A 27,607-nucleotide genomic window follows, 5' to 3' on the forward strand; every position below is an offset into this window, starting at 1 on the left:
TTTAATACAGATTTTGTTTTAGAGAATCATCTCCTCGGTTTTAGCATTTTGGAGCGGTTTTGGCATGTTTAATGAAAAATTCATGAAATGTGAGTCCTTACAGAAATATGACTTGGGAGAACCCATCCAATATATGAATTGGGAGATATTTTTAGGGTTATAATCGATTTCGGGCCTCTTTCAATTCGATTGACTCAGATCAGATTCGAATCAGAATCAATGGAGGCCGATCTCGTATCTGATTTTAGGTTTTTAAACCTCGATGCCGTATACATGCCACCTACTGGTAAAATTTTTAAATTAGATAATAAATAACATTTCTTTTTCACCTATAAAAAAAAAAGGACTTCGATGCCTAAATCCTGATAGAGTGGGGCAGGTTAGAATTAATTAATATTTAATTAGGTCTGTATATAATTGACAAAACCCACTCTAAAAGTACCCCAACCTGTTTCCATCTTTATTTTGGGATTCTTACATTGAAAAAAAAAAAATTTTTTGGATGATTGCTCCCTGAGAAAATTTTGATTCCACCCCTATACCATTTTAATGAAGCGTTTTAGGTCATTATTATTATGGGGGGGGGGGGGGGGGATTAGGTCCTTAGCTAGTGATGTAAATAAAACCAACTCGCCAATGGGGCAATTAACACGTGGTAGAAGACCAGTTAAAGGAGATAACTGGGCCAAAGCTGATGAGTCCTATATGAAAATGGATTCACCGGCATTAGAGCCACAATAAGACTCAAACTCTGCACAGAGAACTAACTCGATCTTCACTAGTAGTAGGGGTGTAAATAAATAGTCAAAATTCGTTTTCGTATTCGTGTCCAAATCCGTTTAGCACTATTCGAATCCGTCCGAAAGCTAAACGGATGCAGATACGAATAGGCTATAGCTATCCAAAAAGCTATATTTACTTGTAAACGGATGATCCGTATCCGTTTAGCACTATCCGAATTCGTTTGAAAGCTAATCGGATACGGATGCGGATATAGCACTATCCGAGCCGAATCCGAGCCGTTTACATCCCTAACTAGCAGAGTTGTAATGGGATTTAGACTCCCCACCATCTGTGAAGAGATAGGGTGTGCGTTTCAAATTCCCAATTCAAGCGAAACACGAACTCTACTTCATCACGCATGAAGAGAACTAACCGAATCCCTTACAGGGGAAGGATTCTTCTTCCAGATTGGACTCTGCAAGTACCTATCCTGTATGTAAAAGAGACAGGGTACTAGATAAGGCATTCAACAACTCTTAAAGCTATTGCTCTTTCCACACCTTTTTCCTTTTACGGCTATTACATGGATTTGACTTAAGCATTGGAGAGTTCCCCTTTAGAGTTTGCCCTAGGTCTCTATTGTGGGAAAAATATCACCTCAATTTGTCTGCCCGTCAATTTCCTCAATTCCCTCTAATAGAGGAAGGTGGACCCCACCTCGGGTAATGTGTTCGGGTAGGGGATAAGGTGGTCATTTCTGTCCCCCTATTAGATAGAATTAATTGAAGAAATTGAGGGGCAGACAAATTGAGGGGATAAAGATCCTCCATTGTGAAGCTTACCCTTTTGCAGGTCGTCCATGTCACCAGTTTAGATTCCGGCGACAACAGGTAGGAATGTAAATGGACAGTTGAAAAGTTTACCAAAAAAACCAAGATAATAAAAAATCTGTATTCGAATTGTGCTTGTATATGTTTAGGTAAATCCCGTATTCGGAAAATTAGTTTATAAAAACTATATTTAGTTTATAAAAACTAACTAAATCTATTCAAAAGTTAATCAAACGTAGATAGTTTACCCAAAAAAAATTAGATAATAATAGGGATGCAAATGAATGGTAAAAAATCCTTTTTTTGACGGAAATCCATATAAAAAAATTTGTTTTTAAAAACTATCTAAATCCTTCCAAAAGCTAAAAGAATATTGATACGAATAATACTATATTTGATTTAAATTCAATCCGTTTATGTGCAATGATTAGGTATTCTACGTCACGAGACATCTTTATTATGCGGAAAATTAGTGTTAAGTGAATAATGCTAAAAATTTGGGTACTTTCTAGGACATTTGTTTTGTACTTCTCAGAATTCTAACATATATATGCATTTCAACAATGGTAGTCTTTCATGTCCAATTAATGGTTTAATCGCTTAGTCTATACTCTACCACAAGGGTGTTAAACGACTTGGTCTCGGTTAAACCGTCTAATTAAATGGTCTCAATTTTGAAATCATAATCAAACCATTTATTAAACAGTTTCATAGTTTCGGTTTAAACGATCGATTCGATTTTGTTAAATAGTTTCTGTTTGATATTGGCACATTTATGTACATCTAAGAGTGTTAAATGATCTATTCTGGTTAAACAGTCCGGTTTGATTTAAATCATTTAATTAAGTGGTCTCAATTTTAAAACAATTACCGAACCATTCATTAAATGGTTTCACAATTTCTGTTTAAGCGATTCAATTTGGTTTATGGTAAACGGTTTGGTTTGATTTTGATACACTTACTCTACGATAGGGATGTCAAATTGCTACCCAAACCTGTTAGAATGGTAACAATTGATTGAAAAAATCAAATCAAACACTAATGTTCGGTTTCGATTTTAGACTAACCAAAAATCAAACACCAATCCAAAGCTAAAGATGGAAAGATAAAAAGTGTTTATGTACATTATTTTGTGAGGGCAAGAGATCATTGTCTGATCGTGTAGCGTCTGCACATTGGCCAATAAAAGCACATATTCGAGCTTGTGATTGAATAAGATTTTTTAGCTTACTGAGGTTGGAGTAGTAATTTCATACTATCAGCATCGAATTGGAATATATAACAACCCAATATTGAATCAAAACCGTACATAAAAAATTGATTTGACCGATCAAAATCAAACCGAACCGATAATTTGACAACCGGCTACACATGTAATGTGTACACGTACTGGGCCGGGCTTATTGAACAGTTTTAAAATTGAGTAAAATTGTTTGTAATCGAGGTGGTTACATCAGTTTTTGTAACAACTTTTTTTAACCCTTGCCCACAAAATAGCAGAATGTTTTAAACCAGGGACAACTTTGTAATTGAATTCAGAGGATTGGGACCACTCCCAAAAATCAAAACAAGGTTAGCTATGTAACTCCCGCATCTCTTGAAACATTGTAGGAAACAGCCAGTGATGCGTCGTTGAGCGCGACGGTGAATTCGGCTTGTGGCTGTGGAAAAGACAACGAGAGATCTTTGAGATCGAACGGAAAGCGATTTTGCGGAACATCTACACTTACGTGCAGGTAAACATACACTTTTGAACTAATCATATGTTTATTTTGTTTTCATAAATATCCCTCTTTCCCTTGTAAATGGCAAAAATAATACAGGTGGTTGCCTCTGACATGTCGGTACATGTCATAGGAAACAAACTCGTCGAACACAAACAGTTGGAAGATGTCTTGCACATCGGGCATAGAAGTCTTGGAGATCCATGGCATCCTACATCAAATATGTGTCTAATCAAGGGGTAAGCTGTCACGCCCCCATCCCAACAAGGGATAAAATACATTATAAGGGGTGACTAGGACAACGCTTGTCATCCTACTAAGCTGCCAGGATCACTGACACAGTGTCCCAACGCACAGTCATAACTAATATTAAAACAATATAATATCAGAGTGAGGAAAGGGAAATATTACATTCCAAATGATCAGTAGTTTTGCGGAAGCGTATAAAATCAATAGTTACAAGATGATCAAAGCCTAGATGATAAATACTGTAGTTAATCCATTTTTCATTACCATCTAATAATGATTAAGAAGGGTATAACAGTAAATGTTTTTACATGGGCCTACGCCCTAAAATAAACAAAAGGGGAACAAGTCCCAAGAATTCTCACGGCCCGTAGGCCCAATCGTCACAAGGACACCCGTTGTCATGTTCCTCTAACACAGCTTCCGGCTCCTCCGTACCTGCATCATAATCTAAAAATTGTGTACACGAGGGGGTTAGCTCTCCACTGAGCCAGTGAGGGGATGGGGATGCACAAACACACAATTCACATAGTCCAATGATGCATGCATATGTTAAGTAAATTTTTCACCTAACATCACAACTAAGTCAGAGGTATATGCTACTGTGACAACTCGGGAGACACTGTGGGTCACTTAACTTATCGCCACAATGAAACATCAATTGTCACGTGGGACCTACGCCGATCGAAGCCTCCAAGACCACCTCAAGTGGCGGATCGATAACCAATACTACCATGATCGCCTCTCCCACCTCCACGAGAATCCGGTGTCGATTACCCAACACCTAAACCCCTGTTGGTAAGGGTCGTAGCATAAGGGTGTAAAATCCTAGCCACGACTACATGCAAGTCCTATCGTCCCGAGAGGTAATCCGGCGCATCAACTTTTCATCCGGTTTAGTGCCGGTTACCAACACGGCACGCGCGCATACGATTCAACATGACATTCAACATAATTTCTTCATAAATGTATATAGTGTGGGTTAAGACCCACCACCGCACCGAGACCCATCAAAGTAAAGCATCTCCAATTAACATCATAACATTCATATATAAAAGTATGCAATATGCGTAAGCATGCTTAATAATTTATAATGATGACATATATACAATGCAATAATAATATCAAGCCCAAACAACCAAACCCACTCACAATATGTGTTATGCCCCAATGTTATGAGTTGTGGCCTCGATCAAGCAATAAGCCACAAGATGAATATATTAACCTAAACAAAGAGTGAAATAAGGTTAAACGAGCGAAGGGAAAGGATCCCCAAAAGGTCTCCCATAATCACTTAAGTATAAGGTTTCAGAAACAAAGTGGTTGCAGGAGTGGTTTCATGCCCAAATTCTGCAACCACATGTAAATCCTAGGAAACCAGGGGTTCAGGACAGTTTTAGTCAAGGTCGGATGCAGATGTGGTTTCAGAAAACTGAAACCGAGTGTAAATCCGAGCTTCACAGGGGCTCAGGACAATTTTAGTCAAGGTCGGATGCAGATGTGGTTTCAGAAAACTGAAACCGAGTGTAAATCCGAGCTTCACAGGGGCTCAGGACAATTTTAGTCAAGGTCGGATGCAGATGTGGTTTCAGAAAACTGAAACCGAGTGTAAATCCGAGCTTCACAGGGGCATTCTCGGGAAGGTAATTTCAGGGTGGTTTCTTGCTAGGGATTCATTTTTCAAGGGGTTTAAAGGTAGGGAGGCTTCAAGAAAGCTTCCTCCAAGGTCCATTAGGGTTCTAAGACCTCATTAGGTCCATGTAATCCCATGGATTTAAGAGGGAAAACAAAGAGAACCTAAATTAAGACATAATAGGGTAGAAACCTTAAATTTCCTAAATGGAAAGAGATTACTTAGGCTTAGGGCTTGTAATGGAGTGAAATAACTCCACCATAGTCTAGGTTTAGAGGTTCCATCGATTCCTTGGGTTCCAAGAGAACCCTAGGTCGAATCTCTCCCATTTCCCAAACCTCAAAACTCAAAATAGATGAAGAGATGTGGGTTTCAATGGCTTACCTTCCCCAATGTAGAAAAGCTCCACGTAGAGGGCTCCACAAGGTGAGGTTCCAAGCCTTCAACCAAGCTTTTCCATTCCTCCTTCTCCTTTTTTTTCCTTCCTTCTTTCTTCTTTCCTTCCTTCTTCTTTCTTCTTTCTCCTTTCTCTCCTCTTTCTCTCCTCCACGATTTAGGTTAGATGGGAGAAGAAATGAAAATGAATGCTTCTCCCCCCCCTTTGTCTTATTTATAGAAAATGGGCTTGGGTCCTTTAAGTTAAATGGGTCAAATAGCTAAATGGGTACTTTAAGTTAAATGGGTCAAATAGCTAAATGGGTGGATCCAAGATAAATGGGTCATTAGGCCAAATGGATAGTTTAAGTTAAATGGGTTAAGAGGGCTTAATGGGTTGACCCATGGTCTTATTTAGGGTAAAGGAATGGGTTAACCCATCTTTGGGTCAAATAGAGTTAGATGGACCCTCAGGTTAAATTGCCACTTAAGCCCAATGGGCCTCTTAAGCTAATGGGCCTGCCCACTAGTTATAATTAGGAAAGAACCTAATTAAAAGATGAGCCCACATGATATGGGTATAATTGCTCTTCACACGTTTCCCCAGGGCAAGTGGGACCCACAAATAGAATATTCCCAACTCAACTAAAATAGCCCGGGCGGTCCAAATCTTGACTCGCACTTCGAGGGCATCGAGGAAAAGGATAAATACATAAGCCAAGGGCTAGAACTTACTTCTCCATTGCCATGGTGTGTCAATGGTAAGCCCGTATCATGGCCAATAATGTGTAACTGGGTTTGACCATCAGTGAGAACAGCTCACCAGCACGTGGCAGTGATAACCACACGTCACGGGAAGAAATAATAATTAATTATGATCCGGGGTACGGGTATAACATCCTCCCCACCTTACAAGAAATTTCGTCCCCGAAATTTGAGGCAGCTAGGGTCTCAAGTGAGAAGGGTTGTTGGATAACAACATCCCAACTCACCCACATCTTGAACTAAGTCAAAGGTCGGGTCAAGATGAGGCAGTGCCTACATGGCACAGCAAGTCAGGTTCCACAATTCTCTTTTCCTTACAGGGTCACATTACCACAGGGGTGTGGTTCACAATAACCCTAGGAACACAGGGTTCCTACTACTAAGTTAAGTCTCAAGGAACAGAGGTTGCCTAGATCTTCTAGATCAGGTGATACCATTCTAGCCTTCACTACTCTGGTCATTCTTGGGTTACAGGATTTAACCTGTCCATGTCCCAACATAGGGTTCACATTCTGAAGGCTTTCACATCTGGTTGTCTCATTACCTAACCCAACTTTAGAATGATTTGGAATATTGATGGAATCTCCTATTGTTCACTCCCAGTACGGAGGGAACGCATTTGGTGATCCATTACCCCATTCATATCTGTCGTTGGAGAAGGTCTTGTTACATCCTTCAGTTTTAGCTTTCACAACCTTTAAACCTACTACACAGTTATCCCACAGGGAAGAATCCACATCAGTCCTCTTTCGAGAACCAACAACCTTTACTAGCTTTTGTCAAAGTCAACTCTTCAAGCAGTCTCCATAATTTAACCTATTCGGTCATTAAATTCATTCTTCATTACCCTAAGGTTTGGTCAACCAAGGTCAGGGCACCAACTAGTTACACAGCAAGGTCGAGGTAAGGTCATACTTGTAGTACCAGAGAATCACTCTAGTCACACAAGTCCAAGGTTCTAAGGGATATCTATATATATTTATCACACCAATATGTAGGCATAGATTCAATAATTACATTCAAATCCCTATGGACATATCTGTCATCTAGGTCAATCCACAAGAACAAGAAGTTCTCAGGTACGGTTCACTAAGTCTTTTTTTTTTTTTTTTTTTTTTTTTTTTTTTTTTTGGAAAGTCAAATCACGGTGTAGGACTTTCTCTATGAGTCTAAACAAGGTTTGGATGGACCAAGTAAAGTTCAAATAGAGTCGTCACTAGCTTGAGGTGTTATGAATGACTTCCAAATACACGTGACCTTCATGGCTTACTCAAATAAACCAGTCTATTACTTTCCTTTCCTACGCACCCCATTGAGGGTCTCTACCCGTATAGGTTTAGGTTTCTCTATCCATAAGGTTCGGGTCTTTAAATTCATAGGATCGAAGGTCTTTATCCTCAAAGGTAACTCTTCTCCTTTTATGTAAGAGAGGAGTCACAGCGGTTACCAATGCCTGCTACTTTTTATTAGCTGGCCCAGTCGGGTACAAGTCCTAACCTCTTTCAATTCAAGGTATTGACTAGACTTAGGTGGTTCCCACAAATGGGTCACACAACGGGGTGTCCGATCTAGGGTATAGGCACATAATCATCACATATAAGTGTAGTCAAAGGTCTCCAAAACAAGCTAAAAATCCTAAAAGAAATCGGGTGGACTCACGAGCGGTGTCAGTACTCTGGGTCCGTTCGTGGCTCCTCTGCGAAAATAGGGAGAGCAGACTAACGGGCGGATGTGGAATGCGAATCCGTTCGTTTGTCCAATCTCAAAAGTCTCAATGGCCGAGAGGGTGTAAGTCAAACGGATTTACGGACGGATGCATGAGTGTGGATCCGTTCGTTGATCCGCACAGATTTATAATGATAATTTCAAGTTTTATGCGGAGCGGATTCACGATAAGTGGCTTCGCTCGTTCGTTCATTTGCAAAAAAAATTAACATAACAAAACCGTGAGTTTTAAAACTCACTTTTGGCTCCAAAGAAAGGAACATAACCGCAGGGAGAAAAAGCTCTACAGGGACTTCCGTTCAAGCTTCCCTCGGGTGGTTTTCTTGTAATCTTAAGCCTCAAGGTTTAACTCTCACTTGTTCAAGATATGGCTTTCTTCCCATTCCTACTTTCTCTTTTCTTGGATTTGGGATGAATCATTTCAAGTTGTGATCATGTCTTGACTTTGCTTGTAATACCATGACCATGTACACCAAATCCATGCCAAACCAATTGGAACTAGGGTTTTTGGGTGTAAATCAAGTCCTATTTGATCGATGGCACTAAGTTGTTGGATCCCTGTTTGATTATTGCATCTTTTATAAACTTTCAAGTCTTTGCAAACATTTTAGAGATTATCACTATGCTGTCATGTCTAGTTGAATTTTACTTGGATTATGCCCAGGTTTTGGTTGTGGTAAAATCCTCAATTCACAATATTTTGGGAAAACTCTCCAAGTTCAAATCTAATTCTTTTACATGCCATAAATTCTCATAGAAAATTATCACATTGTCTTATCTTCAAGCATATTCTCTTGTATACTTGATTGTTGATAAAATCCTTAGAATCTTTCCTCTTTTCCTCAAATAAATAATTCTTGTCTCTTGTTGGGGTATTTTCATCCAATAACTTGCTTGTTTGATATTGGTTGGGATGTAAAGTAGCCAAAAGTATATGTTGTTCACATTGATCTCATTATTCACATCCACGCATTAGGAATCTCATATGAATTTTTACATGTGCATTGATCTTATTCATTTCTCTTCACTCCAAACATCTTCCTATGGTTATCGTGTCACATTTTCCCTTATATGCTCTTGTCACAATATAATTTTCACATCTTGTAGACATTTCACTTCTATACTTTTATTTGCCAAGATAAAGCTTAAGTTACCGGGGTAAGATATGCCACAAGAGGGGCGAGGGAAACATCAAATAGAGGTAATAAAAGCCTAACATAGGTTGGTTCATCAAGACAGGGCAAGAAAATCCTTTCTGGCTTGGGCGGTTTTAGGTGTGGTTTCAGTAAGTTGCAACCACAGGTAAATCCGAGCTTTTACAGAATCAAATTTTGTTCTCAGAAATTCATGGATTCTCAGTCGATTTCACAAAATTGAATCCACGGGTGAAACCGCATGGCCCAAAAATTAAAATTTTAAAACCCGTGACTTAGAGGTTTATTTTCCTCCTTCGAAGCACAATCCTAATACATTTGAAGAACCAAAAGCCGTGATCGTTCTTGCTCTCTCTTCCCTCGGTGGATTTTAGTGCTCCCAATTACTCCTCAACAACATCCAATCGCATTCACGTAAGATCTCTCTCTCTCCCATCGATTTCTCTCAAGGAGAAACCCCAAACTCGATTTCAGGTTTATAAAACTTGGGGTATTTGTTTCCTTTTTGCTCGGTAGGCTACTCACAACCTAATCTTAACCATTTTCTCACCATAAGCAACCTATACAAAGGCTTGCATACAATCTTGGCATCTAACTCAAGGATTTAGGTTGGATTTTGGAAAAACCAAAACCTACTCGAATTTTTCTCTTCTCTTTTGCCATGTATGAATTGGTCTTACTAGATAGGGCTTAGTTTACATCCTTTGAGTTGTCACAAGCCAACTTTACTTGTTTCTCAAGATTCAAACTTCCAATCACAAAATGGCCCAAATTTTTTTTTTTTTTGAAGCCCAAGGCATGCTCCATGATCGAACAAGTCTACTTCTTGTTTGAACTTACTACTTTGCATAAAGCATTATTTTCTAGGCATATTATGACCATGAATCTTCATTATTTATCATGTCATTCACATAATGGTCATGCCTTTTCTTTTTCCCCAACTTCTTAGATCACAATTGGATAAAATCAGAATTTTCTAGCCTAAGAATCCTGCCGTAATTTAATTTGCTTTGAAAGGAAAATTAAGGGCTAGGTTTTGAACTTCACAACCTTACATTGATCATCTACTTAGGCCTTAGCATTCAAGGTACTAATTTGCTATCTATTTGACTCTTGGCTGCAGGTTAAAACAATTAGTGGCCCCATGAGCACGGCGTACATGCGTTGAACAAGTTGCACCAACTGTCCTAGATCCACTATGGTTTCAAAAGATAGAGGACCAAGAGCTTTACCCAGACTACTTCCGCTTTAAAAAATATAGTGGAAGGGCGGGATGTAGTGTTGGATGATCTCAAAGCTTACATGGTGGGGCAGAGATTCGAGGCATTGGGGTGGACCAACATTCTCAACCTTCCTGAACCATACTACCTACAACTCATTTGCCATTCTATACAAATCTGGACACCGACAACCCAGGCATACAGAATTATCGGGTTGTTTCATGTGTCAAGGGGGTTCCTATAGCCTTCATTGCAGCACAGTTGGCCGGTGTTATCAACGTGTCCATTGGAGGAGCAAGGACCTATTGTTCACTTAGAAGGAATCCTTATACCTTCATCAAGTGGGAGGTATTGACATTCGACGACCATCAGCATCTGAACTGCGAGTGGTGGATGGCTTCGATGAAGTCACGAAGCAACTCTCCAATCAGACTTGGCGCCTAGAGGGTATCAAGAGAGGGGTAGGTGACATCGACACCTTTCTTGGTCACGGTGGTTGCGGTGGTGCAAATGACTAGCCCAGCTTTCTCTCAACAAATTGAAGTTATCTCGGATCAGTTCTTCTAGTTTTTGTCTTAGGGTGCACAACTGAGAACTTTTTGAAATGGTAGACTTGTATATTTAATCTGAGATGAACAGAATCAAATGTTTTGAGTTGGAACAGATGAGATCTTGCATTTTGAGTTGGGAAAGACACAGTTATGCCGAAGCAGAGAATCTGGAACGATCATGGTGTTAGATTAGTATCTTTTGATTGAGCAGGATAGAATCATATGTCTTTGTTGGAATAAATGAAATCATGAATGTTAAAATGGGAAGGATATGATCGCCTCCCAAGAAGATTTGGAACGATTGAATATTTGTAATTAATCTTATATGTATCTCTATGTATTTGCTTAATTCTTTCTTGTTTAAATCATTATTGATAATTATGCTTGGTTATAATTGGTTCATTATTGTTTATGAATTTTAACATATAGTTACTCATTTATGACCTACTTAAGGCTCAACCAAGCAATTTCAAAGTTGTAGCTTAACAGCCTATGGTTCAAGTCCTAAGTGCCATGTTGCCTATTATCTTCTAAGTTTTTGTTTCACCACAACCAGTCTTCTCCTATGTCTGCACACAATCATTTATGTTCTTGAAGATTTTTAGTTTAGAATCTAATTGTGGAGAGTAAATCAAGAGTCCGCGAGACTGTGGTCGGTGCAGAGCATCATTGCTCTGATACCACTCTGTCACGCCCCCATCCCAACAAGGGATAAAATACATTATAAGGGGTGACTAGGACAACGCTTGTCATCCTACTAAGCTGCCAGGATCACTGACACAGTGTCCCAACGCACAGTCATAACTAATATTAAAACAATATAATGAAATATTACATTCCAAATGATCAGTAGTTTTGCGGAAGCGTATAAAATCAATAGTTACAAGATGATCAAAGCCTAGATGATAAATACTGTAGTTAATCCATTTTTCATTACCATCTAATAATGATTAAGAAGGGTATAACAGTAAATGTTTTTACATGGGCCTACGCCCTAAAATAAATAAAAGGGGAACAAGTCCCAAGAATTCTCACGGCCCGTAGGCGCAATCGTCACAAGGACACCGTTGCCATGTTCCTCTAACACGCTTTGGCTCCTCCGTACCGCATCATAATCTAAAAATTGTGTACACGAGGGGTTAGCTCTCCACCGAGCGTGAGGGGATGGGGATGCACAAACACACAATTCACATAGTCCAATGATGCATGCATATGTTAAGTAAATTTTCCACCTAACATCACAACTAAGTCGAGGTATATGCCATCGTGACAACTCGGGAGACACTGTGGGTCACTTAACTTATCGCCACAATGAAACCTCAATTGTCACGTGGGACCTACGCCGATCGAAGCCTCCAAGACCACTCAGTGGCAGACCCCTGATAACCAATACTACCATGACTGGCCTCTCCCACCTCCACAGAATCCGGTGTACTGATTACCAACACCTAAACCCCGTTGGTAAGGGTCGTAGCATAAGGGTGTAAAATCCTAGCCACGCTACATGCAAGTCCTATCGTCCCGAGAGGTAATCCGGGCGCATCAACTTTTCATCCGGTTTAGTGCCGCCAAGACGGCACGGCGCATACAGTTCAACATGACATTCAACATAATTTCTTCATAAATGTATATAGTGTTCGGGGTTCCGGCACCGGCACCCACCGGCACCGAGACCCATCAAAGTAAAGCATCTCCAATTAACATCATAACATTCATATATAAAAGTATGCAATATGCGTAAGCATGCTTAATAATTTATAATGATGACATATATACAATGCAATAATAATATCAAGCCCAAACAACCAAACCCACTCACAATATGTGTTATGCCCCAATGTTATGAGTTGTGGCCTCGATCAAGCAATAAGCCACAAGATGAATATATTAACCTAAACAAAGAGTGAAATAAGGTTAAACGAGCGAAGGGAAAGGATCCCCAAAAGGTCTCCCATAATCACTTAAGTATAAGGTTTCAGAAACAAAGTGGTTGCAGGAGTGGTTTCATGCCCAAATTCTGCAACCACATGTAAATCCTAGGAAACCAGGGGTTCAGGACAATTTTAGTCAAGGTCGGATGCAGATGTGGTTTCAGAAAACTGAAACCGAGTGTAAATCCGAGCTTCACAGGGGCTCAGGACAATTTTAGTCAAGGTCGGATGCGGATGTGGTTTTAAAACCGAAACCGAGTGTAAATCCGAGCTTCACGAGGGCTCGGACAATTTTAGTCAAGGTCGGATGCAGATGTGGTTTCAGAAAACTGAAACCGAGTGTAAATCCGAGCTTCACAGGGGCATTCTCGGGAAGGTAATTTCAGGGTGGTTTCTTGCTAGGGATTCATTTTTCAAGGGGTTTAAAGGTAGGGAGGCTTCAAGAAAGCTTCCTCCAAGGTCCATTAGGGTTCTAAGACCTCATTAGGTCCATGTAATCCCATGGATTTAAGAGGGAAAACAAAGAGAACCTAAATTAGGACATAATAGGGTAGAAACCTTAAATTTCCTAAATGGAAAGAGATTACTTAGGCTTAGGGCTTGTAATGGAGTGAAATAACTCCACCATAGTCTAGGTTTAGAGGTTCCATCGATTCCTTGGGTTCCAAGAGAACCCTAGGTCGAATCTCTCCCATTTCCCAAACCTCAAAACTCAAAATAGATGAAGAGATGTGGGTTTCAATGGCTTACCTTTCCCAATGTAGAAATGCTCCACGTAGAGGGCTCCACAAGGTGAGGTTCCAAGCCTTCAACCAAGCTTTTCCATTCCTCCTTCTCCTTTTTTTCCTTCCTTCTTTCTTCTTTCCTTCCTTCTTCTTTCTTCTTTCTCCTTTCTCTCCTCTTTCTCTCCTCCACGATTTAGGTTAGATGGGAGAAGAAATGAAAATGAATGCTTCTCCCCCCCCTTTGTCTTATTTATAGAAAATGGGCTTGTGTCTCTTAAGTTAAATGGGTCAAATAGCTAAATGGGTACTTTAAGTTAAATGGGTCAAATAGCTAAATGGGTGGATCCAAGATAAATGGGTCATTAGGCCAAATGGATAGTTTAAGTTAAATGGGTCAAGAGGGCTTAATGGGTTGACCCATGGTCTTATTTAGGGTAAAGGAATGGGTTAACCCATCTTTGGGTCAAATAGAGTTAGATGGACCCTCAGGTTAAATTGCCACTTAAGCCCAATGGGCCTCTTAAGCTAATGGGCCTGCCCACTAGTTATAATTAGGAAAGAACCTAATTAAAAGATGAGCCCACATGATATGGGTATAATTGCTCTTCACGCGTTTCCCCAGGGCAAGTGGGACCCACAAATAGAATATTCCCAACTCAACTAAAATAGCCCGGACGGTCCAAATCTTGACTCGCACTTCGAGGGCATCGAGGAAAAGGATAAATACATAAGCCAAGGGCTAGAACTTACTTCTCCATTGCCATGGTGTGTCAATGGTAAGCCCGTATCATGGCCAATAATGTGTAACTGGGTTTGACCATCAGTGAGAACAGCTCACCAGCACATGGCAGTGATAACCACACGTCACGGGGAAGAAATAATAATTAATTATGATCCGGGGTACGGGTATAACATAAGCACTTGAAAGTTTCTGTTGTAGTTGCAGGAGGAGAAGAGGATGATGAAGAAAAAAAAGAAAGTGTTGGTTTTCACGCAGAAGACAGAAAAATAATTCCACATTGGATATAAGGAATGTGGGTGTTAATAGGTACTTAGGCATCTTCTCCTTAATGGTTATTTTTCTACCAAGTACCTAACAAAAAGGAGTGGTGGAATGGACGAGAGCAGAATCCCCTTTTTGGAGAGAATTCATTGGAGGAGGCTTTCAAAATGGACATGAAACCCACTTAGATCGAGATTGCAGGCCAAGAGGGTTGTCCTCAAAGCATAAGGTAATTTCATCCCCAACCTTGAGTGAAGTCACAAAATTTTTTATTTTTAGTTTTTGTAGATTTGTTTCCTGCAAAAGAATAATGGGAACCTAGCTTTAAGTGTAAGGAAAGCGATAGCAAAATAAACATAAGAGATGGTGGGAGTGTGGGACCAGATGTGCCATGTCATCACCCCTAACCTCAGGCCGGTCTGGATTCTTTACAACGCAAATAATGATGCTCGCACATGGCAATTGTTCAATTTGGATCTTCTACCGATGAGCTACCCGGAAGGACCATGCTGCTAAGACACAACAAGGCGAGGAATGATCGTCTTACCTCTGCCCGAACGCCTTGCCTGAGTGGGGGTAAGACGGTCATTTCTTGCTTTGCTGTGTCTTGGTAGCACGATCTTGCCGGGCAGCTCTGCAGTAGAGGATCAGGATCCGTAATTGTTTTGATCGAAAAGGCCATGCTCACTGCGAAGGTTAGTTAGGGTGTGTAATTTTCTTTCTACCCTTTAGCTCAGGGGATCTTAACCGTTTTAAGTCATTTTTTCAGGGGATCTTAATCGTTTTAAGTCATTTTTTTTGTAAGAAAATATTATTAAGGATAACATGAGAAACTCATGGGTGGGCATTACACAAATCACACAAACATGGATCGGAAATAGGCCACACCATCGTACACATTACCGATAGGGTCCTCCTTGTCAGGGAGTCAGCCATGCTATTATTCTCTGAAACAAAGGTGAAAATACAACTAACAAAGTAACTTAATAGAAATATGATATCCTCTAATATAGCTCTCAGACTCAGTTGAGAAGAAGTAATTCCCTTCTGCAAGTAGGAGATCACGTCTTTGCTATCCAACTCAACAACCATCTTCTCAAACCCTTCTGAGAATACATGTAGCAATGAGGAGCGGATGACCATGACTTCACCAGTTGCCACAACAAAAAAACGTTGCTGGAATTGAAACAACATGGAGAAGATATCCTCTAAAATCCCGACAAAACCTCCAATTGATGTGTTTGGGATCAGACTTGCATCACAATTTATTTTAACCATACCTGGTGCAGGGGCAGACCATCCCGAAACACTCAAAGGTTGTAATGATTGAGGTTGTTGCTGTGATCCTGGGGAAGGAAAGGAATTCTGGAATTCTTGGAAAGCCAAGTAAGAAGCTTTTATTATCGCTTCAGGCGACCAAGTCCGACGACCAAAAACTTGATCATTTCGGGCTTTCCATAGCATCCAACATATGAAAGATGCATGACAAGAATAATCCCGACGAACTCTCTTTTCTTGAGAAACAAAATCATTCCTTTGATCCATTGCCATAGTGTTGGTTCATCTCCTGGTGGAAGGGAAATCCCCAAAGCACTTTTAAACCATGTAACCCGAGCAAAATCACACCCTAACAATATATGTGAAATTGTTTCGCTCTTCCCACAACGTATGCAACCATTGTCTACAGTAATATGACGATGACGGAGAGCATCAATTGTTGCCACTCCTACGACACACGATCTCCACAAGAAACGTTGGATCTTTGGTAGAGTGTTAAGTCATTTGATAGTTTTATATGTTAAATCACATCATTTAACCTTGTGTAAAAAAATGAAACCAATTACATTGAGGGCATATATAGTCCGGTTGCAAACAGACGCACCCTTTAAATAGATAATTAAAGGAGCAAACCAATTTGAGATTTGCAAAAGACAATATAAAGTCTCAATTATCAATTGTAAATTTAAAGTAAAGGAGAGAGGGTTCCCTACAGTCCCCAAATGCAGTTTCACGTGAATGAGAGAACGAGTCGTTTTGAAAACTGACAATAGAGGGAGCGGTATTTATGACATATCACCCCCTCACGTGAACAATGATATGTGAGGGGGTGTACAATTTCATTTTTGAACTGGCATTTTGCACAACTTTTACCCTTAAGTATCTGTACTCAAGATCTAATCAATTGAAAAGAATGCCCAAAACGAACTGTTAATTAATCATTTCAACAACAATTTTGGTGTCTTTAATCGTTACATGTTTTTGTTATGCTAGTACTTTAATATAAATGATATTTATACTTGAATGTTTGACATGATAAAAGCAACTTAAATCTATTCTAAAGACATTAACAATGGTATCTTCGGAGACCGGATCCTGTCCTTTTACAACTACCATTCCACAATTGATTCCATGTGAGTGGCTCTAGAGGACCTTGGATGCGACTTATACAAGGATTGGAACCACGCACCTTCGATCATCTTCAAATATGAAGGTTTATCTTCAATCATCTTCAAAATAACCAAGGATTGGTAAGGGGAGAAAGAGAGAGAAATCATATTATATACCCTATGTTTTGGAGGACGTTTGGACCATTCAAAAGAAAGGAAAAAGCATCGTAGAGGTGTTTTGTTGAACTCAATATTTTGAATGTCCTTGATTGAAGGATGGAGTTTTCCTTTACCTTCGGTGAAGATAGAACCTCTTAATCCAAAGATGTCTTGGAGTTACTGATGACATTCACAACTCCAAGAATCCAATAAAAATGTTAAAATCACCATGGTTGAAGAGATTCTCTCTTCACCATAGGTAAGTTCGGCTTTATTAAAAATTAAAATGCTCTTTGATTATTTTTGCCTCGCTCATGAAAATGGCATGCTAGATTTACCTTAAAATGTACTATTTCAAACCAGGGGATGTAAACTCAAAGACATAATCATCAGACCAGCTAATCAGACCATTTGGATCACATTGGCTTGACTGCCTGAACATCTAAGACTCTCCCACCCCAATGGTTCTAGATATCAGTATCGTATTAACCATATAGTTCGATACGGTAGGCCAAATACAGTACCCAAACCTTGTTATATAACCTTCCCTCCCTTCCCATCCATAGTTTTAGGAATTGGCATTGGATATGGGATTTTATCTTTTTACCTTTGGTTTATATTGATCTATCGATATGAAATTGTTTTAGAATCGGTATCATCAACTATCAATACTAATATGGATCAGACAATTCCAACGATCCGATATCAATTCCTTGATCTGTGTTCCCAAACCCCACGTGAGGCTCCTTTGCAACGCAAAGGGTGTGTAGCGCACATCCAACTGCCTGCAACCCAACACCCCACCCGTGTGTTGGGTTGTGTGCCCGAACCGTCGTATGTGCACTACAAGCCCTGTCGCGCTATAGAGGACCCAACTCCACACCCACTCCCCCACCCCCCCCCCACCCACCCAAAAAAAGAAAAAAAAAAACTTATATGATAATTATTATTTTTTGAGTAAGAATATGATAATTCTAGGTGTCTGGTAACGGAGCCTTCCAAGGGGCAAGGCCCCCAAAAAAGAATGGAGGATATCAGGATTTGCCGGTCTAGCATGTGGCTTTGGACCAGATGGCACGAGAGAATGAGAGATTGGGATCGGGCCCACTCAATTTATATATATATATATATATATATAGTTTTGTTTATTTGAGTAGTATCGTATCAGATGCACGTTTTGTCTACTTAAGAAGTTAAGAACACGTTCCAGCCACTCTGACACCTGATTATTTACGTAAAGCGCCTCCCCTGGTACAGAGAATTCTCCCACTCCGGGAAGGAACCCTGGACTTTCGGACTTCGGAACTCGTCTTTTCCACTTTTCTAAAATCCAAAGTCTCAGCTCTTAGAAGTGGGATTGGGGAAGAAGTGAAGAACCAATAGCCCAACTTTAACTCTCAAATCTCAATGGCATCTCAGTTTGGGCTTTGGAACACTTCGGACTGGGACCCACTAAATGCAAATATCCAATCAGCCCTGCCAAACTAAGCCAGGCCTTTGAGCAAAGGTAGTTCTTCTTGTGGCTTTTTCTGGCCGTGCCTGCCTGCTTGGACTTCTTAGTTCTTATTACTCTCTTTCCATTTGAGGGCTCATTTCAGTTTTGGGTCTTGTTTTAGTGGAGGAGTGCTTGCCACAGTTCCTCCAGAGAGAAGGAAGGAAAGGTTTCTCCTTTGTTATTTATTTATTAATTATTTAATTTTAATTTTATCCTTTCATTTTATTTTATAATTATTTAATTTATAAAAGCGCCCGGGGAGAGGTTCATCAGGGGAAGGGAGGAGGACGACGTCCCTTCACTAACGGCAATAGTCCGACGCAAGCCTGCTTGATCTTAGCTTTTACTTCCTCAGTTTTTGGATTTCAGAAACCCTAATTATCTTCTCTCTCTGGATCTCAGATCGGTTCCAAGGCCTAGCTTTAATCCTTTCTACTCTGGATTTGATTTGTTTTCAGGTTCGATTTGATCTAGTTGATTATATTTTAATTTATGGTATAGTCTTAATTCGCATAGATTTGGTAGGGATCTGTGAATGATTCATTGAAGTTTCTGAAGATGTCGTAATCCTGTCTTTCCTTTTATTTTAATTTCCGGTGTGTTTATTCCAGATGCATTGGCTGGATTACTGAAGAAAAGGAAGTAAAGGAAAATTGGGAAGGTCTTTGGTTTCTAAGAATCAAAGCATTCTGTTTCCCTTGTTATCTGATGGAGAAGGAACGATAAATTCAACTGAAGAAGCTTAGAGGAAAATGGCTCCAGCTAGCAAATCCGACAAGAAGGCTGCTGTTGATGCAGCCTCATGGATGTTCAATGTCGTGACTTCCGTTGGGATCATCCTTGTCAATAAAGCCTTGATGGCCACTTACGGTTTCAGCTTTGGTATACTTCTTCAACTCTGTGTTTGTGTCTTTTGATTAATTTCTATTGCTGCCTCTGTTTCATCGTTAAAAAAAGAAAAGAAAAAGGTTCTTAGTTGCTTTAGGAAGTTAAATTCTTAGGTTTTGATTCGTAAAACTATTTTTCATCTCACATATTTGGATTTTGGAGGAAGTAGATTTATCATCAAGGGTGGTGATTGCACTCATTTCATGTTGATGCCAATTAAGTTCTCATGTTTCTTACTGGCATATAAAATTATGGAACTTGGGGATAAACCATTTGATTGTATAACTTAATAGTGTTTCCATGCCCTAACAGATCCATATTAACTTTTGAAATGCTTTATCTTAATTTTGTTTCTCAAGTTCCATTTCCTCCTTTCATATTTCATATTTCAAATTTCTCTCTTGTTTGCTTCTGTCTATGAGGATCTTGTTTTATGAGTTTCCATTTCTTTATTTTTATTTTTATTTTTTGAGTTGTAATTTATCAAAATCTTGTCATTGGACTTCTTGTTATTTAACTTTCTTTTTGCTGGTTTAGTTGGTCAAGGATTCATCATATTTTGTAGTCAACTGTCTCAAGCTGTTAGTGGTATGCCTTCACTAATCCTGAGTTTGGTCTTATGTTTCTCCTGCAGCCACTACATTAACTGGTTTGCACTTTGCCACAACCACCTTGATGACCCTTGTTCTCCGCTGGCTAGGGTATATCCAGCCCTCCCATCTACCACTATCCGATCTTTTAAAATTTGTCCTCTTCGCTAACTTCTCCATTGTTGGAATGAACGTGAGTCTAATGTGGAACTCTGTGGGATTTTATCAGGTCAGTTCCGGTGGATCACTATTTTTATTATGTTCATTGATCGGAAATGTTAAAAATTGCAACCTAATATACCTTGTGTATTAAAAAATTGTTAGATTGCAAAATTGAGTATGATCCCTGTATCCTGCCTTCTTGAAGTTGTCCTGGACAAGATTCGATACTCTAGAGATACAAAACTTAGCATATCAGTGGTTTTGATGGGTGTTGGAGTATGCACTATCACTGATGTGAGTGTTAATACTAGAGGCTTCATTGCCGCCTTTGTGGCAGTATGGAGCACTTCTCTGCAACAGTATGTAAGTTATTTCTGAAAATAAGATTACGTAAATCTCTTGTCAGTCAAACACTCAAACTATATCTTCTATTCTCTGTCTTGTGACTATGGTTATTTTGTCTGTGTAGTATGTACATTACCTTCAAAGGAAGTATTCACTTGGATCTTTCAGCCTACTAGGCCATACTGCACCAGCTCAGGCTGCTTCCCTGCTATTGTTGGGGCCATTTCTGGATTACTGGTTGACAAACAAAAGAGTTGACACCTATGACTATAATATAGTGTCTGTGGTAAGTACTACATGTATTAAGAAAATAACAACTCGGCGTTTTGTAGTTGTATTGTTTAAAAATTTTTACTGACCATGTATTACTCTCTTTGTCTCGTTTCTCTCTGCATGTGTTTGTGTGAAGTGTTTTTTTTCTTTATCGAACTATTTAATTTTTATACATTATCTGGAGAAGTATTTTAATGTGGATCCAGTTTGTTATGATGCAACTTATGTTTGTTATCCTTGAATGCATTTTCTAGCCCCGCCCCCCCCAAAAAAAATAAAAATAAAATGCATTTACATTTTTATACACATTCACAAATTATCAGAAGCTTCTAACTCAATATGTGCAGTTTGTAAACGTATTATCTTTTGCTTCTGAGTTACCAGATCTGGGTAACATTTTGTATATTAGGTGTCCATTTGAACGTAGGATCTATTATGGTTTGACTTTACCCAGTTTGAGAATTCAACCGTTGGAGGCCTCTAGTACCAAGTTGCTCTGATTGCGAACATCTCAGAGTTGCTATTGGTTTTGTCCTGTAAATTGTACTATTAGTAGTCCATGAAATGAATATATATGACTTGTTGGTTGTGTTTCTATGTGGTGTTGAACACTTTCATTCATTATGCATAGATGGATGCTTATGTAAGGCACAACGTAGCATGCAGTATTTTCATAGGGAAAAAAAAAAAAGAAAAAAAAAGAAAAAAAAAAAAGAAGAAACAGTGGCATGAAGTTTGCTTTATTTGTGTATGCTTATCTAATTTTCTGTTGCTACTGCTGAATAATACCTAGACATGCTTGTGTATGAGCATTGATCAGTTGCTTCTTGTACTTGACATCAAAGATTTTTCTGGTCTATGCAGTTGTTCATCATGTTGTCATGCACAATTGCAGTAGGGACCAACCTTAGCCAATTCATCTGCATCGGCAGATTCACAGCTGTGACCTTCCAAGTACTTGGTCACATGAAGACTATACTTGTCTTGATTTTGGGATTCATCTTCTTTGGGAAAGAAGGTCTGAATGTACAAGTCATTCTTGGCATGGTCATAGCAGTTGTGGGGATGATCTGGTATGGCAATGCATCGTCTAAACCAGGAGGTAAAGAGCGTCGGACTCTATCAATACCTATCAGTAGACCGCAAAAACATGGTGGGATATCTGAAGCCAGTGAACTTGATGGGAAAGTCTAGACTTAACAGAAGATGATTGTTTGATTTCTGTAACCTAATTTACTTTTGAAGCTTAGAGCCTTGCTTTCATCAAATTTTTTTTTCTTTTAAATTTTGAGTCCCCATTTTCTTCTCATGGATAGGATGCAGATTCCTTAAGTCATTCCTCTTTGTTAAATCATTATTTATAGTAATTTATTTTCTTCCTCATTTGCAAAAGTATTTCCTGTTCTGCTTCGAACTCTCCATCTTGATATGGAATCCCCTAGGGAATGTTGTGACCTCTTTAGACTTATGAATGACTTGTAAATGATGGGAAGGAATAAGTCTTCCAAGCTTTTGCTGCTGTTGCTTAGGCTTCTTAGGGGTGTAGCTGATGGACCTCAAGTGCAATGAAGGATACTCATTAGTGTGCCTATGTACTTGTAATACCATACCTAAAGTATTAATTGTAGAATTCTATCCAGCTTTCTATGGCAGTCCCAATCATACACCCACTTGTTAATGCCATACCTTGTAATAGCCTGTCTTGTTTCTGTTGGGAATGTATGCCTGAAGCAAATAGTACATTGCCATTACTGGTTCTGCGCAAATTTGTATTCTCTTACCTTTCAGGTCACACTTGTTGGTTGGAGGTGGTGTGGGTAGTACGATTCATCGCTTATTGGGAATATTCTCAATTGATATTCTTATTTTAGGCTGTATCAGTTAAAAAAATAGAAGGCGGCAGGAATTAGAAATTTTTAAGATCAATATGTTTTGTTAATTTTTGTGGCCTAAGAGTTATCCTATATTTAATAATTTATAGAAACCAACTAGTAGAAAATTTTAATTCTGAGTGAACAATTTTTAGAACGAATTTTACGGTCTATATTCAAACCAGACATTCCAAAAATTTGTTACAGATCACAAATTTAACCCAATAACAGGAGTAACTTGGACTCCGATGATAGTATGGTACTGGATTCAGTGAATGAATCTGCTGACAGTTTTCTTCATGAGAAGTTAGAACACTTGGAACTTTTAGCTTGAAGGTGACATATTAGCTACAACTGGAATTATCCATTAGATAATATGATTGATATTCACATCCATCACCTTAAAAACAATTTTTTATTTGAAGCATAAGTTCCGCTCGATCCTGGTTCATAATCGGTGGTGGCTCTTTCAGTGTTGAGAATAGACCCCCTCAATTAAAGAAAAAAGTATGCCATTCCCTTATTCACCTTCGAAGACATAATAATTAGCTTCGCTCCTCGATCCCTCCCAATTTTTGGTAGAATGGTCCGGTTTTCTACACATCCTTTGCCTTAGGATTTCTGTTTTTTGAATTTTAAGACGTCTTGGCATTGTAGTTTTGGACCATTCGATAAGTTTCTTTCAGTTTCAGGAAATAATTAAAAATTTTCACTTACAATCCAAAATTAAAAAATAAAAATAAAATAAATCTCAGATACAAATTCAAAAGAAAAAAAAAAAAAAAAAAAAAACCCCTTTTTCTTCTAACTCCAAATGTCCTCTTCTGGCCTTAAATTTCTTCATCCCATTCTCCTTTGTAGAATTCAACTTGCTTCTTTTTAGAGGCTATTCCGATTGTCCATTTGAGAGGCAAATGCAATGTCGATCTCAATCGAGGAAGCATTCATTGGAGTCAAGATTGAAGAGGAGTATCATGGGACTAATTCGTTTGGTCTTTGAACTCCTGAGAAGAAGAGAGGTGTCATCAATCGGCTTGATTGAAACCCACAAGTTGTTGAAGGATCGATATCTTTTTGCAAACAGTCACAGTATCTCATTGTTCTCACAGTCCAAAGGTACTTTCAATCCCATGACCTTCATTGTGTTACAAGCTCACCTTCTTTTGCTTTCATACAAAACCGGAAACCAAAAAAATAGAAAAGGGGGGAATGTAAATTTATTCAGTTCAGAGGAATTTTGCATCCTTTAATGACTGAAATCAGAAAAATTTTCAATTTGTTTTTAGTTGAGGTTCTTCCTACAATTTCTCTCACTCTTGCATTAATTTGGTCTCAACCTAGCATCAAAAAAACAAATCTTCATATGAGTTAAGAGCCCCCATCATTTTTTCAAGTTACCCTCAATAAACAAAAGCAATGGCTCGTTTTCTAGTTTTAAATATCTGCCCTCGAATATGATTAATCCTCATCTCCATTGAAAAGCTTTCTCATCGTTTCTTTTGGATCCACATCTGTATCCAAAGGGAGTGGCGGAATGGGTTTGTAGAAGGGGATTCGATGGAAAGAAAGAGTTTTAAGTGGAAGACCCCAAAGGCAACTACAAAAATGATTGAAAAACTTGAAATCTAGGTGAATCGAACGAATTGGGATCGGCTGGTCTTGATTTTGATCTTGGCTGATTCTTGCATCTCTGTTTCGGAATGCATGAATGTTCATGGATATTCATTTTTTTTTGGGGTGGCTATTTTCTTTTCTTTTAGTCAGTAGAATAGCAGAAAATCAATAGAATGTACCTCCTTTTAGCAAGATCTACAAGTGTTATAATTAATTTTTTTTTTTTGTTGAAAATATCACAGAATTGGGTAAATCTTTGCTTCTTCCTGATTCAATTTTTTAGGTTTCTGTAAGGTTCTAACCGTATTAAATCCCTTTCCAAGTCTAGGTTTTTAAGCTTTGGCCACAATGAAAGGATATAGATCAGGCTAAGAAAACCAGAAAAACAAGTTAGCGGAAAACAAACTAGTTTCTACTCGAATAAGCGAATAAACTAAAAGGTTTTATGCCTTTTGCTTTGCAGTAGCACAAGCTGATTAATCCTTTACTGTGCTGATGATGATGATACGATGTAATGTCTTAAATTGATCTTTTTATTTTAATCGATGATTATAATGACATTTAGTGAGGGTTATTAATGGAGGTCCATGTGATTGACCCTACTACCCCTAAATTATTCTTAGTCCCATTATTAGGCTTGAGATATTCTACCAGATAAATCTTTAAATCAATACATAATGATGGCCAACAACTTAACATAGGACAAAATTGGTAATTAAATGAAGACAAATCACATTATATTAAAATCAAACCCTACAGGTTAAGATCTGCTCTTATATAATGACAAGGGAAATAATGCAGACGAAGTAGCAGAAGAAGATAAGATGCAGACTCCAAATCCTCAATCTTAATGTTAAACTCCTCAAATAAGAAGTCATGAGTTCAAACCACCTTGGGGCTTATCCCCCTATTAAGACTCTCCAATTCCACTAACTTAATGAAGAACGTTACAATTACTTTATCACATTCCCAACTAGTGAACTTCATTATAATACCTTCGTCGTGTAACATCTCTCACTGGATGTCCAAAAAAGGATGATCGAAATTTTTTTCTGACTCTTATTGTTTTGTAATAAAAATGGTAGAAATCACCAAATTATGATGCATCTGGAATTTTTTCACTAATTAAAGTATATAAAGTTTTAATTGATTGTACCATATCTTTAAAGGTATCAATATCATACTTTAAAAAAAAAAAAAAAAAAAACAATAATATCAATAGAATGTACTTGTGTCCTCATACTTTGTTTTGTTTTACATATTTACACAATGTCAGCTTAATTTTAAAAGTGAATGTGGGCACCCTTCATAAGACTCAAATTACTATAGTACCACCCTTGTAAAATGTTTTATATATCTCCTTATTTTTATTGTTTTTCCATAATACCCTTCCTCCAAGACATGAAGCTGTACACTGTCCGTGTAGCAAACCTTCTCCCTATTTATTTAACCATGTTCATTTTGTAACCAAGGCAGTAGAAATCACCCAATTCTTCTACATCTGGATTTCTTCACTAATCAAAACATATAAATTTGAAAATGATTCGTTATCAATATTTGTGATTGACTACCATGATCAGTCCCAAGACAAACAAATTTGCACATGCCAAAAATTTGAAGACTCTTTCTTTTGCTCTACCTGAGTCTTAACTTTTCCGATTTCCCCTTCATAACTTCTAATCTACGATTCCATGTACGGAGAAAATTCCACCTACACGTTCGAATGCACTCATTTCAGCCTCGATTATCATTGACTAAACTGACCTTTTCTTTTGGTTCATTTGCTTACATGTTTGTTGGTTTCCTTCAATCTTTCATAATTGTTCAATTTTCCATATCTTTGAATTCTATGATATCTAAATTTTAATATCCATATTCATAAGAGATGATCCTGCTCCCGGCGGCTGCTGGCTAAACTACCAACCGATGGTGAGGGAGTGGTAATGTGAGGGAGGGATTCAGACCATTCTCTCTTAGTTTATTATTCTTTCTTGTAGAGGTGCTGCTAAAGGTATAGGAAGCTCTCGTTCGTTGGGAGGTGATATGTGGTTCTGATGGTGGTGGTTTTGAAGGTGATGGTGATGGAGGAAATTTTATCTTTTCATACTCAAAATATTTTATTACAAGACAGTGATAACTTAGAATCAGGAATCGGATTGGAACCAGACCATCAAGGACCGGAACCAATCCATCCATTAAGTTGTTGGTCCAATTCTGAATCTAAATTTGGAATCGATCGATTGGAAAATGACATATATGTGAGCAGTTCCCTTAGATAGTTGCATACATCATATCCTTCAAGGTGGACTTTGACATCATCTCCCTAGACAGCTATAATTTCTTCCAACCAGACGCAGAGATCGACAATGATGGAAAGCTCCACATGATGATGAGGAAGTCTAATGCGTCGAAGCGGTCGCCAACATTGATGCCTAGGCGGCTAGGCCATCGAATCTCACCGGAGCAGAAATTTACATCTTAAGCTCATCCAGACGTTGGATATATATACATATAAATGCGTTCGGTGTACGATGTTTCATTCTAGAGATGCTCAACATGGTACCCACTTCTCGAAAGAGATAACATTTTGAGAGAATTGTTTGACTATATGATAAGATGAAAATTTTGGTACCGGTGGTAGTTTTGTAAATTTTTGAAAAAATGTTTTAAAATATTATAAATTATTTATAAAATATTTTATATTCAACAACTGGTTAAGACTCTGGTATTGTCTGCTTGACAGATTTGGATTTTTTTGGCTTACGTTATGTGATGTGGATGAATGGAGGGACTAAAATATAGTGAAAATTTCTATTACTTTGGGGTTAAATGGGTATATCTCGTCTGAATTTTCCTTATGTATATATGATAATGGACAAGCTGTGAGACCACCCTTTATGATCACACCACGCACTCTGCCTGATCATAAGAATTTCCCTTTGTTATAAATATGATGGTCATGAGAAACCCTAATCACTCTAATGGAATGAGAATTTAAAATTAAGTGAGTTCACAGAGAAGGAAGAGAAAATCTATTCTTTATTAGGGTATTGTCATCGAAGGAGCTTCTTCCATCGGACGATGACAAGTACAATGATGCATTGCATTGGAGGATTTGCCTTTGTGAAATTCAAGTTAACCCTAATTCTTCTCTATTGATTTATATACCCTAATGCATGTGAGGAGGTGTTCCCGATGACCAAATTTTGATTAGGCAA

At 38.5% G+C, this 27,607-nt stretch overlaps 1 protein-coding gene across 1 annotated transcript; it reads left to right on the plus strand.

The window, feature by feature from the left end:
- Positions 1 to 19,287: 19,287 nt before the first annotated feature.
- Positions 19,288 to 22,284, plus strand: LOC122656796 (UDP-rhamnose/UDP-galactose transporter 6). The gene is made up of 5 exons (XM_043851449.1): positions 19,288 to 19,528; positions 20,169 to 20,353; positions 20,449 to 20,649; positions 20,756 to 20,917; positions 21,769 to 22,284. The coding sequence occupies exons 1-5, from the start codon at positions 19,399 to 19,401 to the stop codon at positions 22,096 to 22,098; spliced, it is 1,008 nt and encodes a 335-aa protein (XP_043707384.1). The 5' UTR covers positions 19,288 to 19,398; the 3' UTR covers positions 22,099 to 22,284.
- The last annotated feature ends 5,323 nt before the right edge of the window (positions 22,285 to 27,607 follow it).

Source organism: Telopea speciosissima, chromosome 3 (genome assembly GCF_018873765.1).
Source record: "Telopea speciosissima isolate NSW1024214 ecotype Mountain lineage chromosome 3, Tspe_v1, whole genome shotgun sequence".
In the NCBI taxonomy this organism is placed as follows: domain Eukaryota; kingdom Viridiplantae; phylum Streptophyta; class Magnoliopsida; order Proteales; family Proteaceae; genus Telopea; species Telopea speciosissima.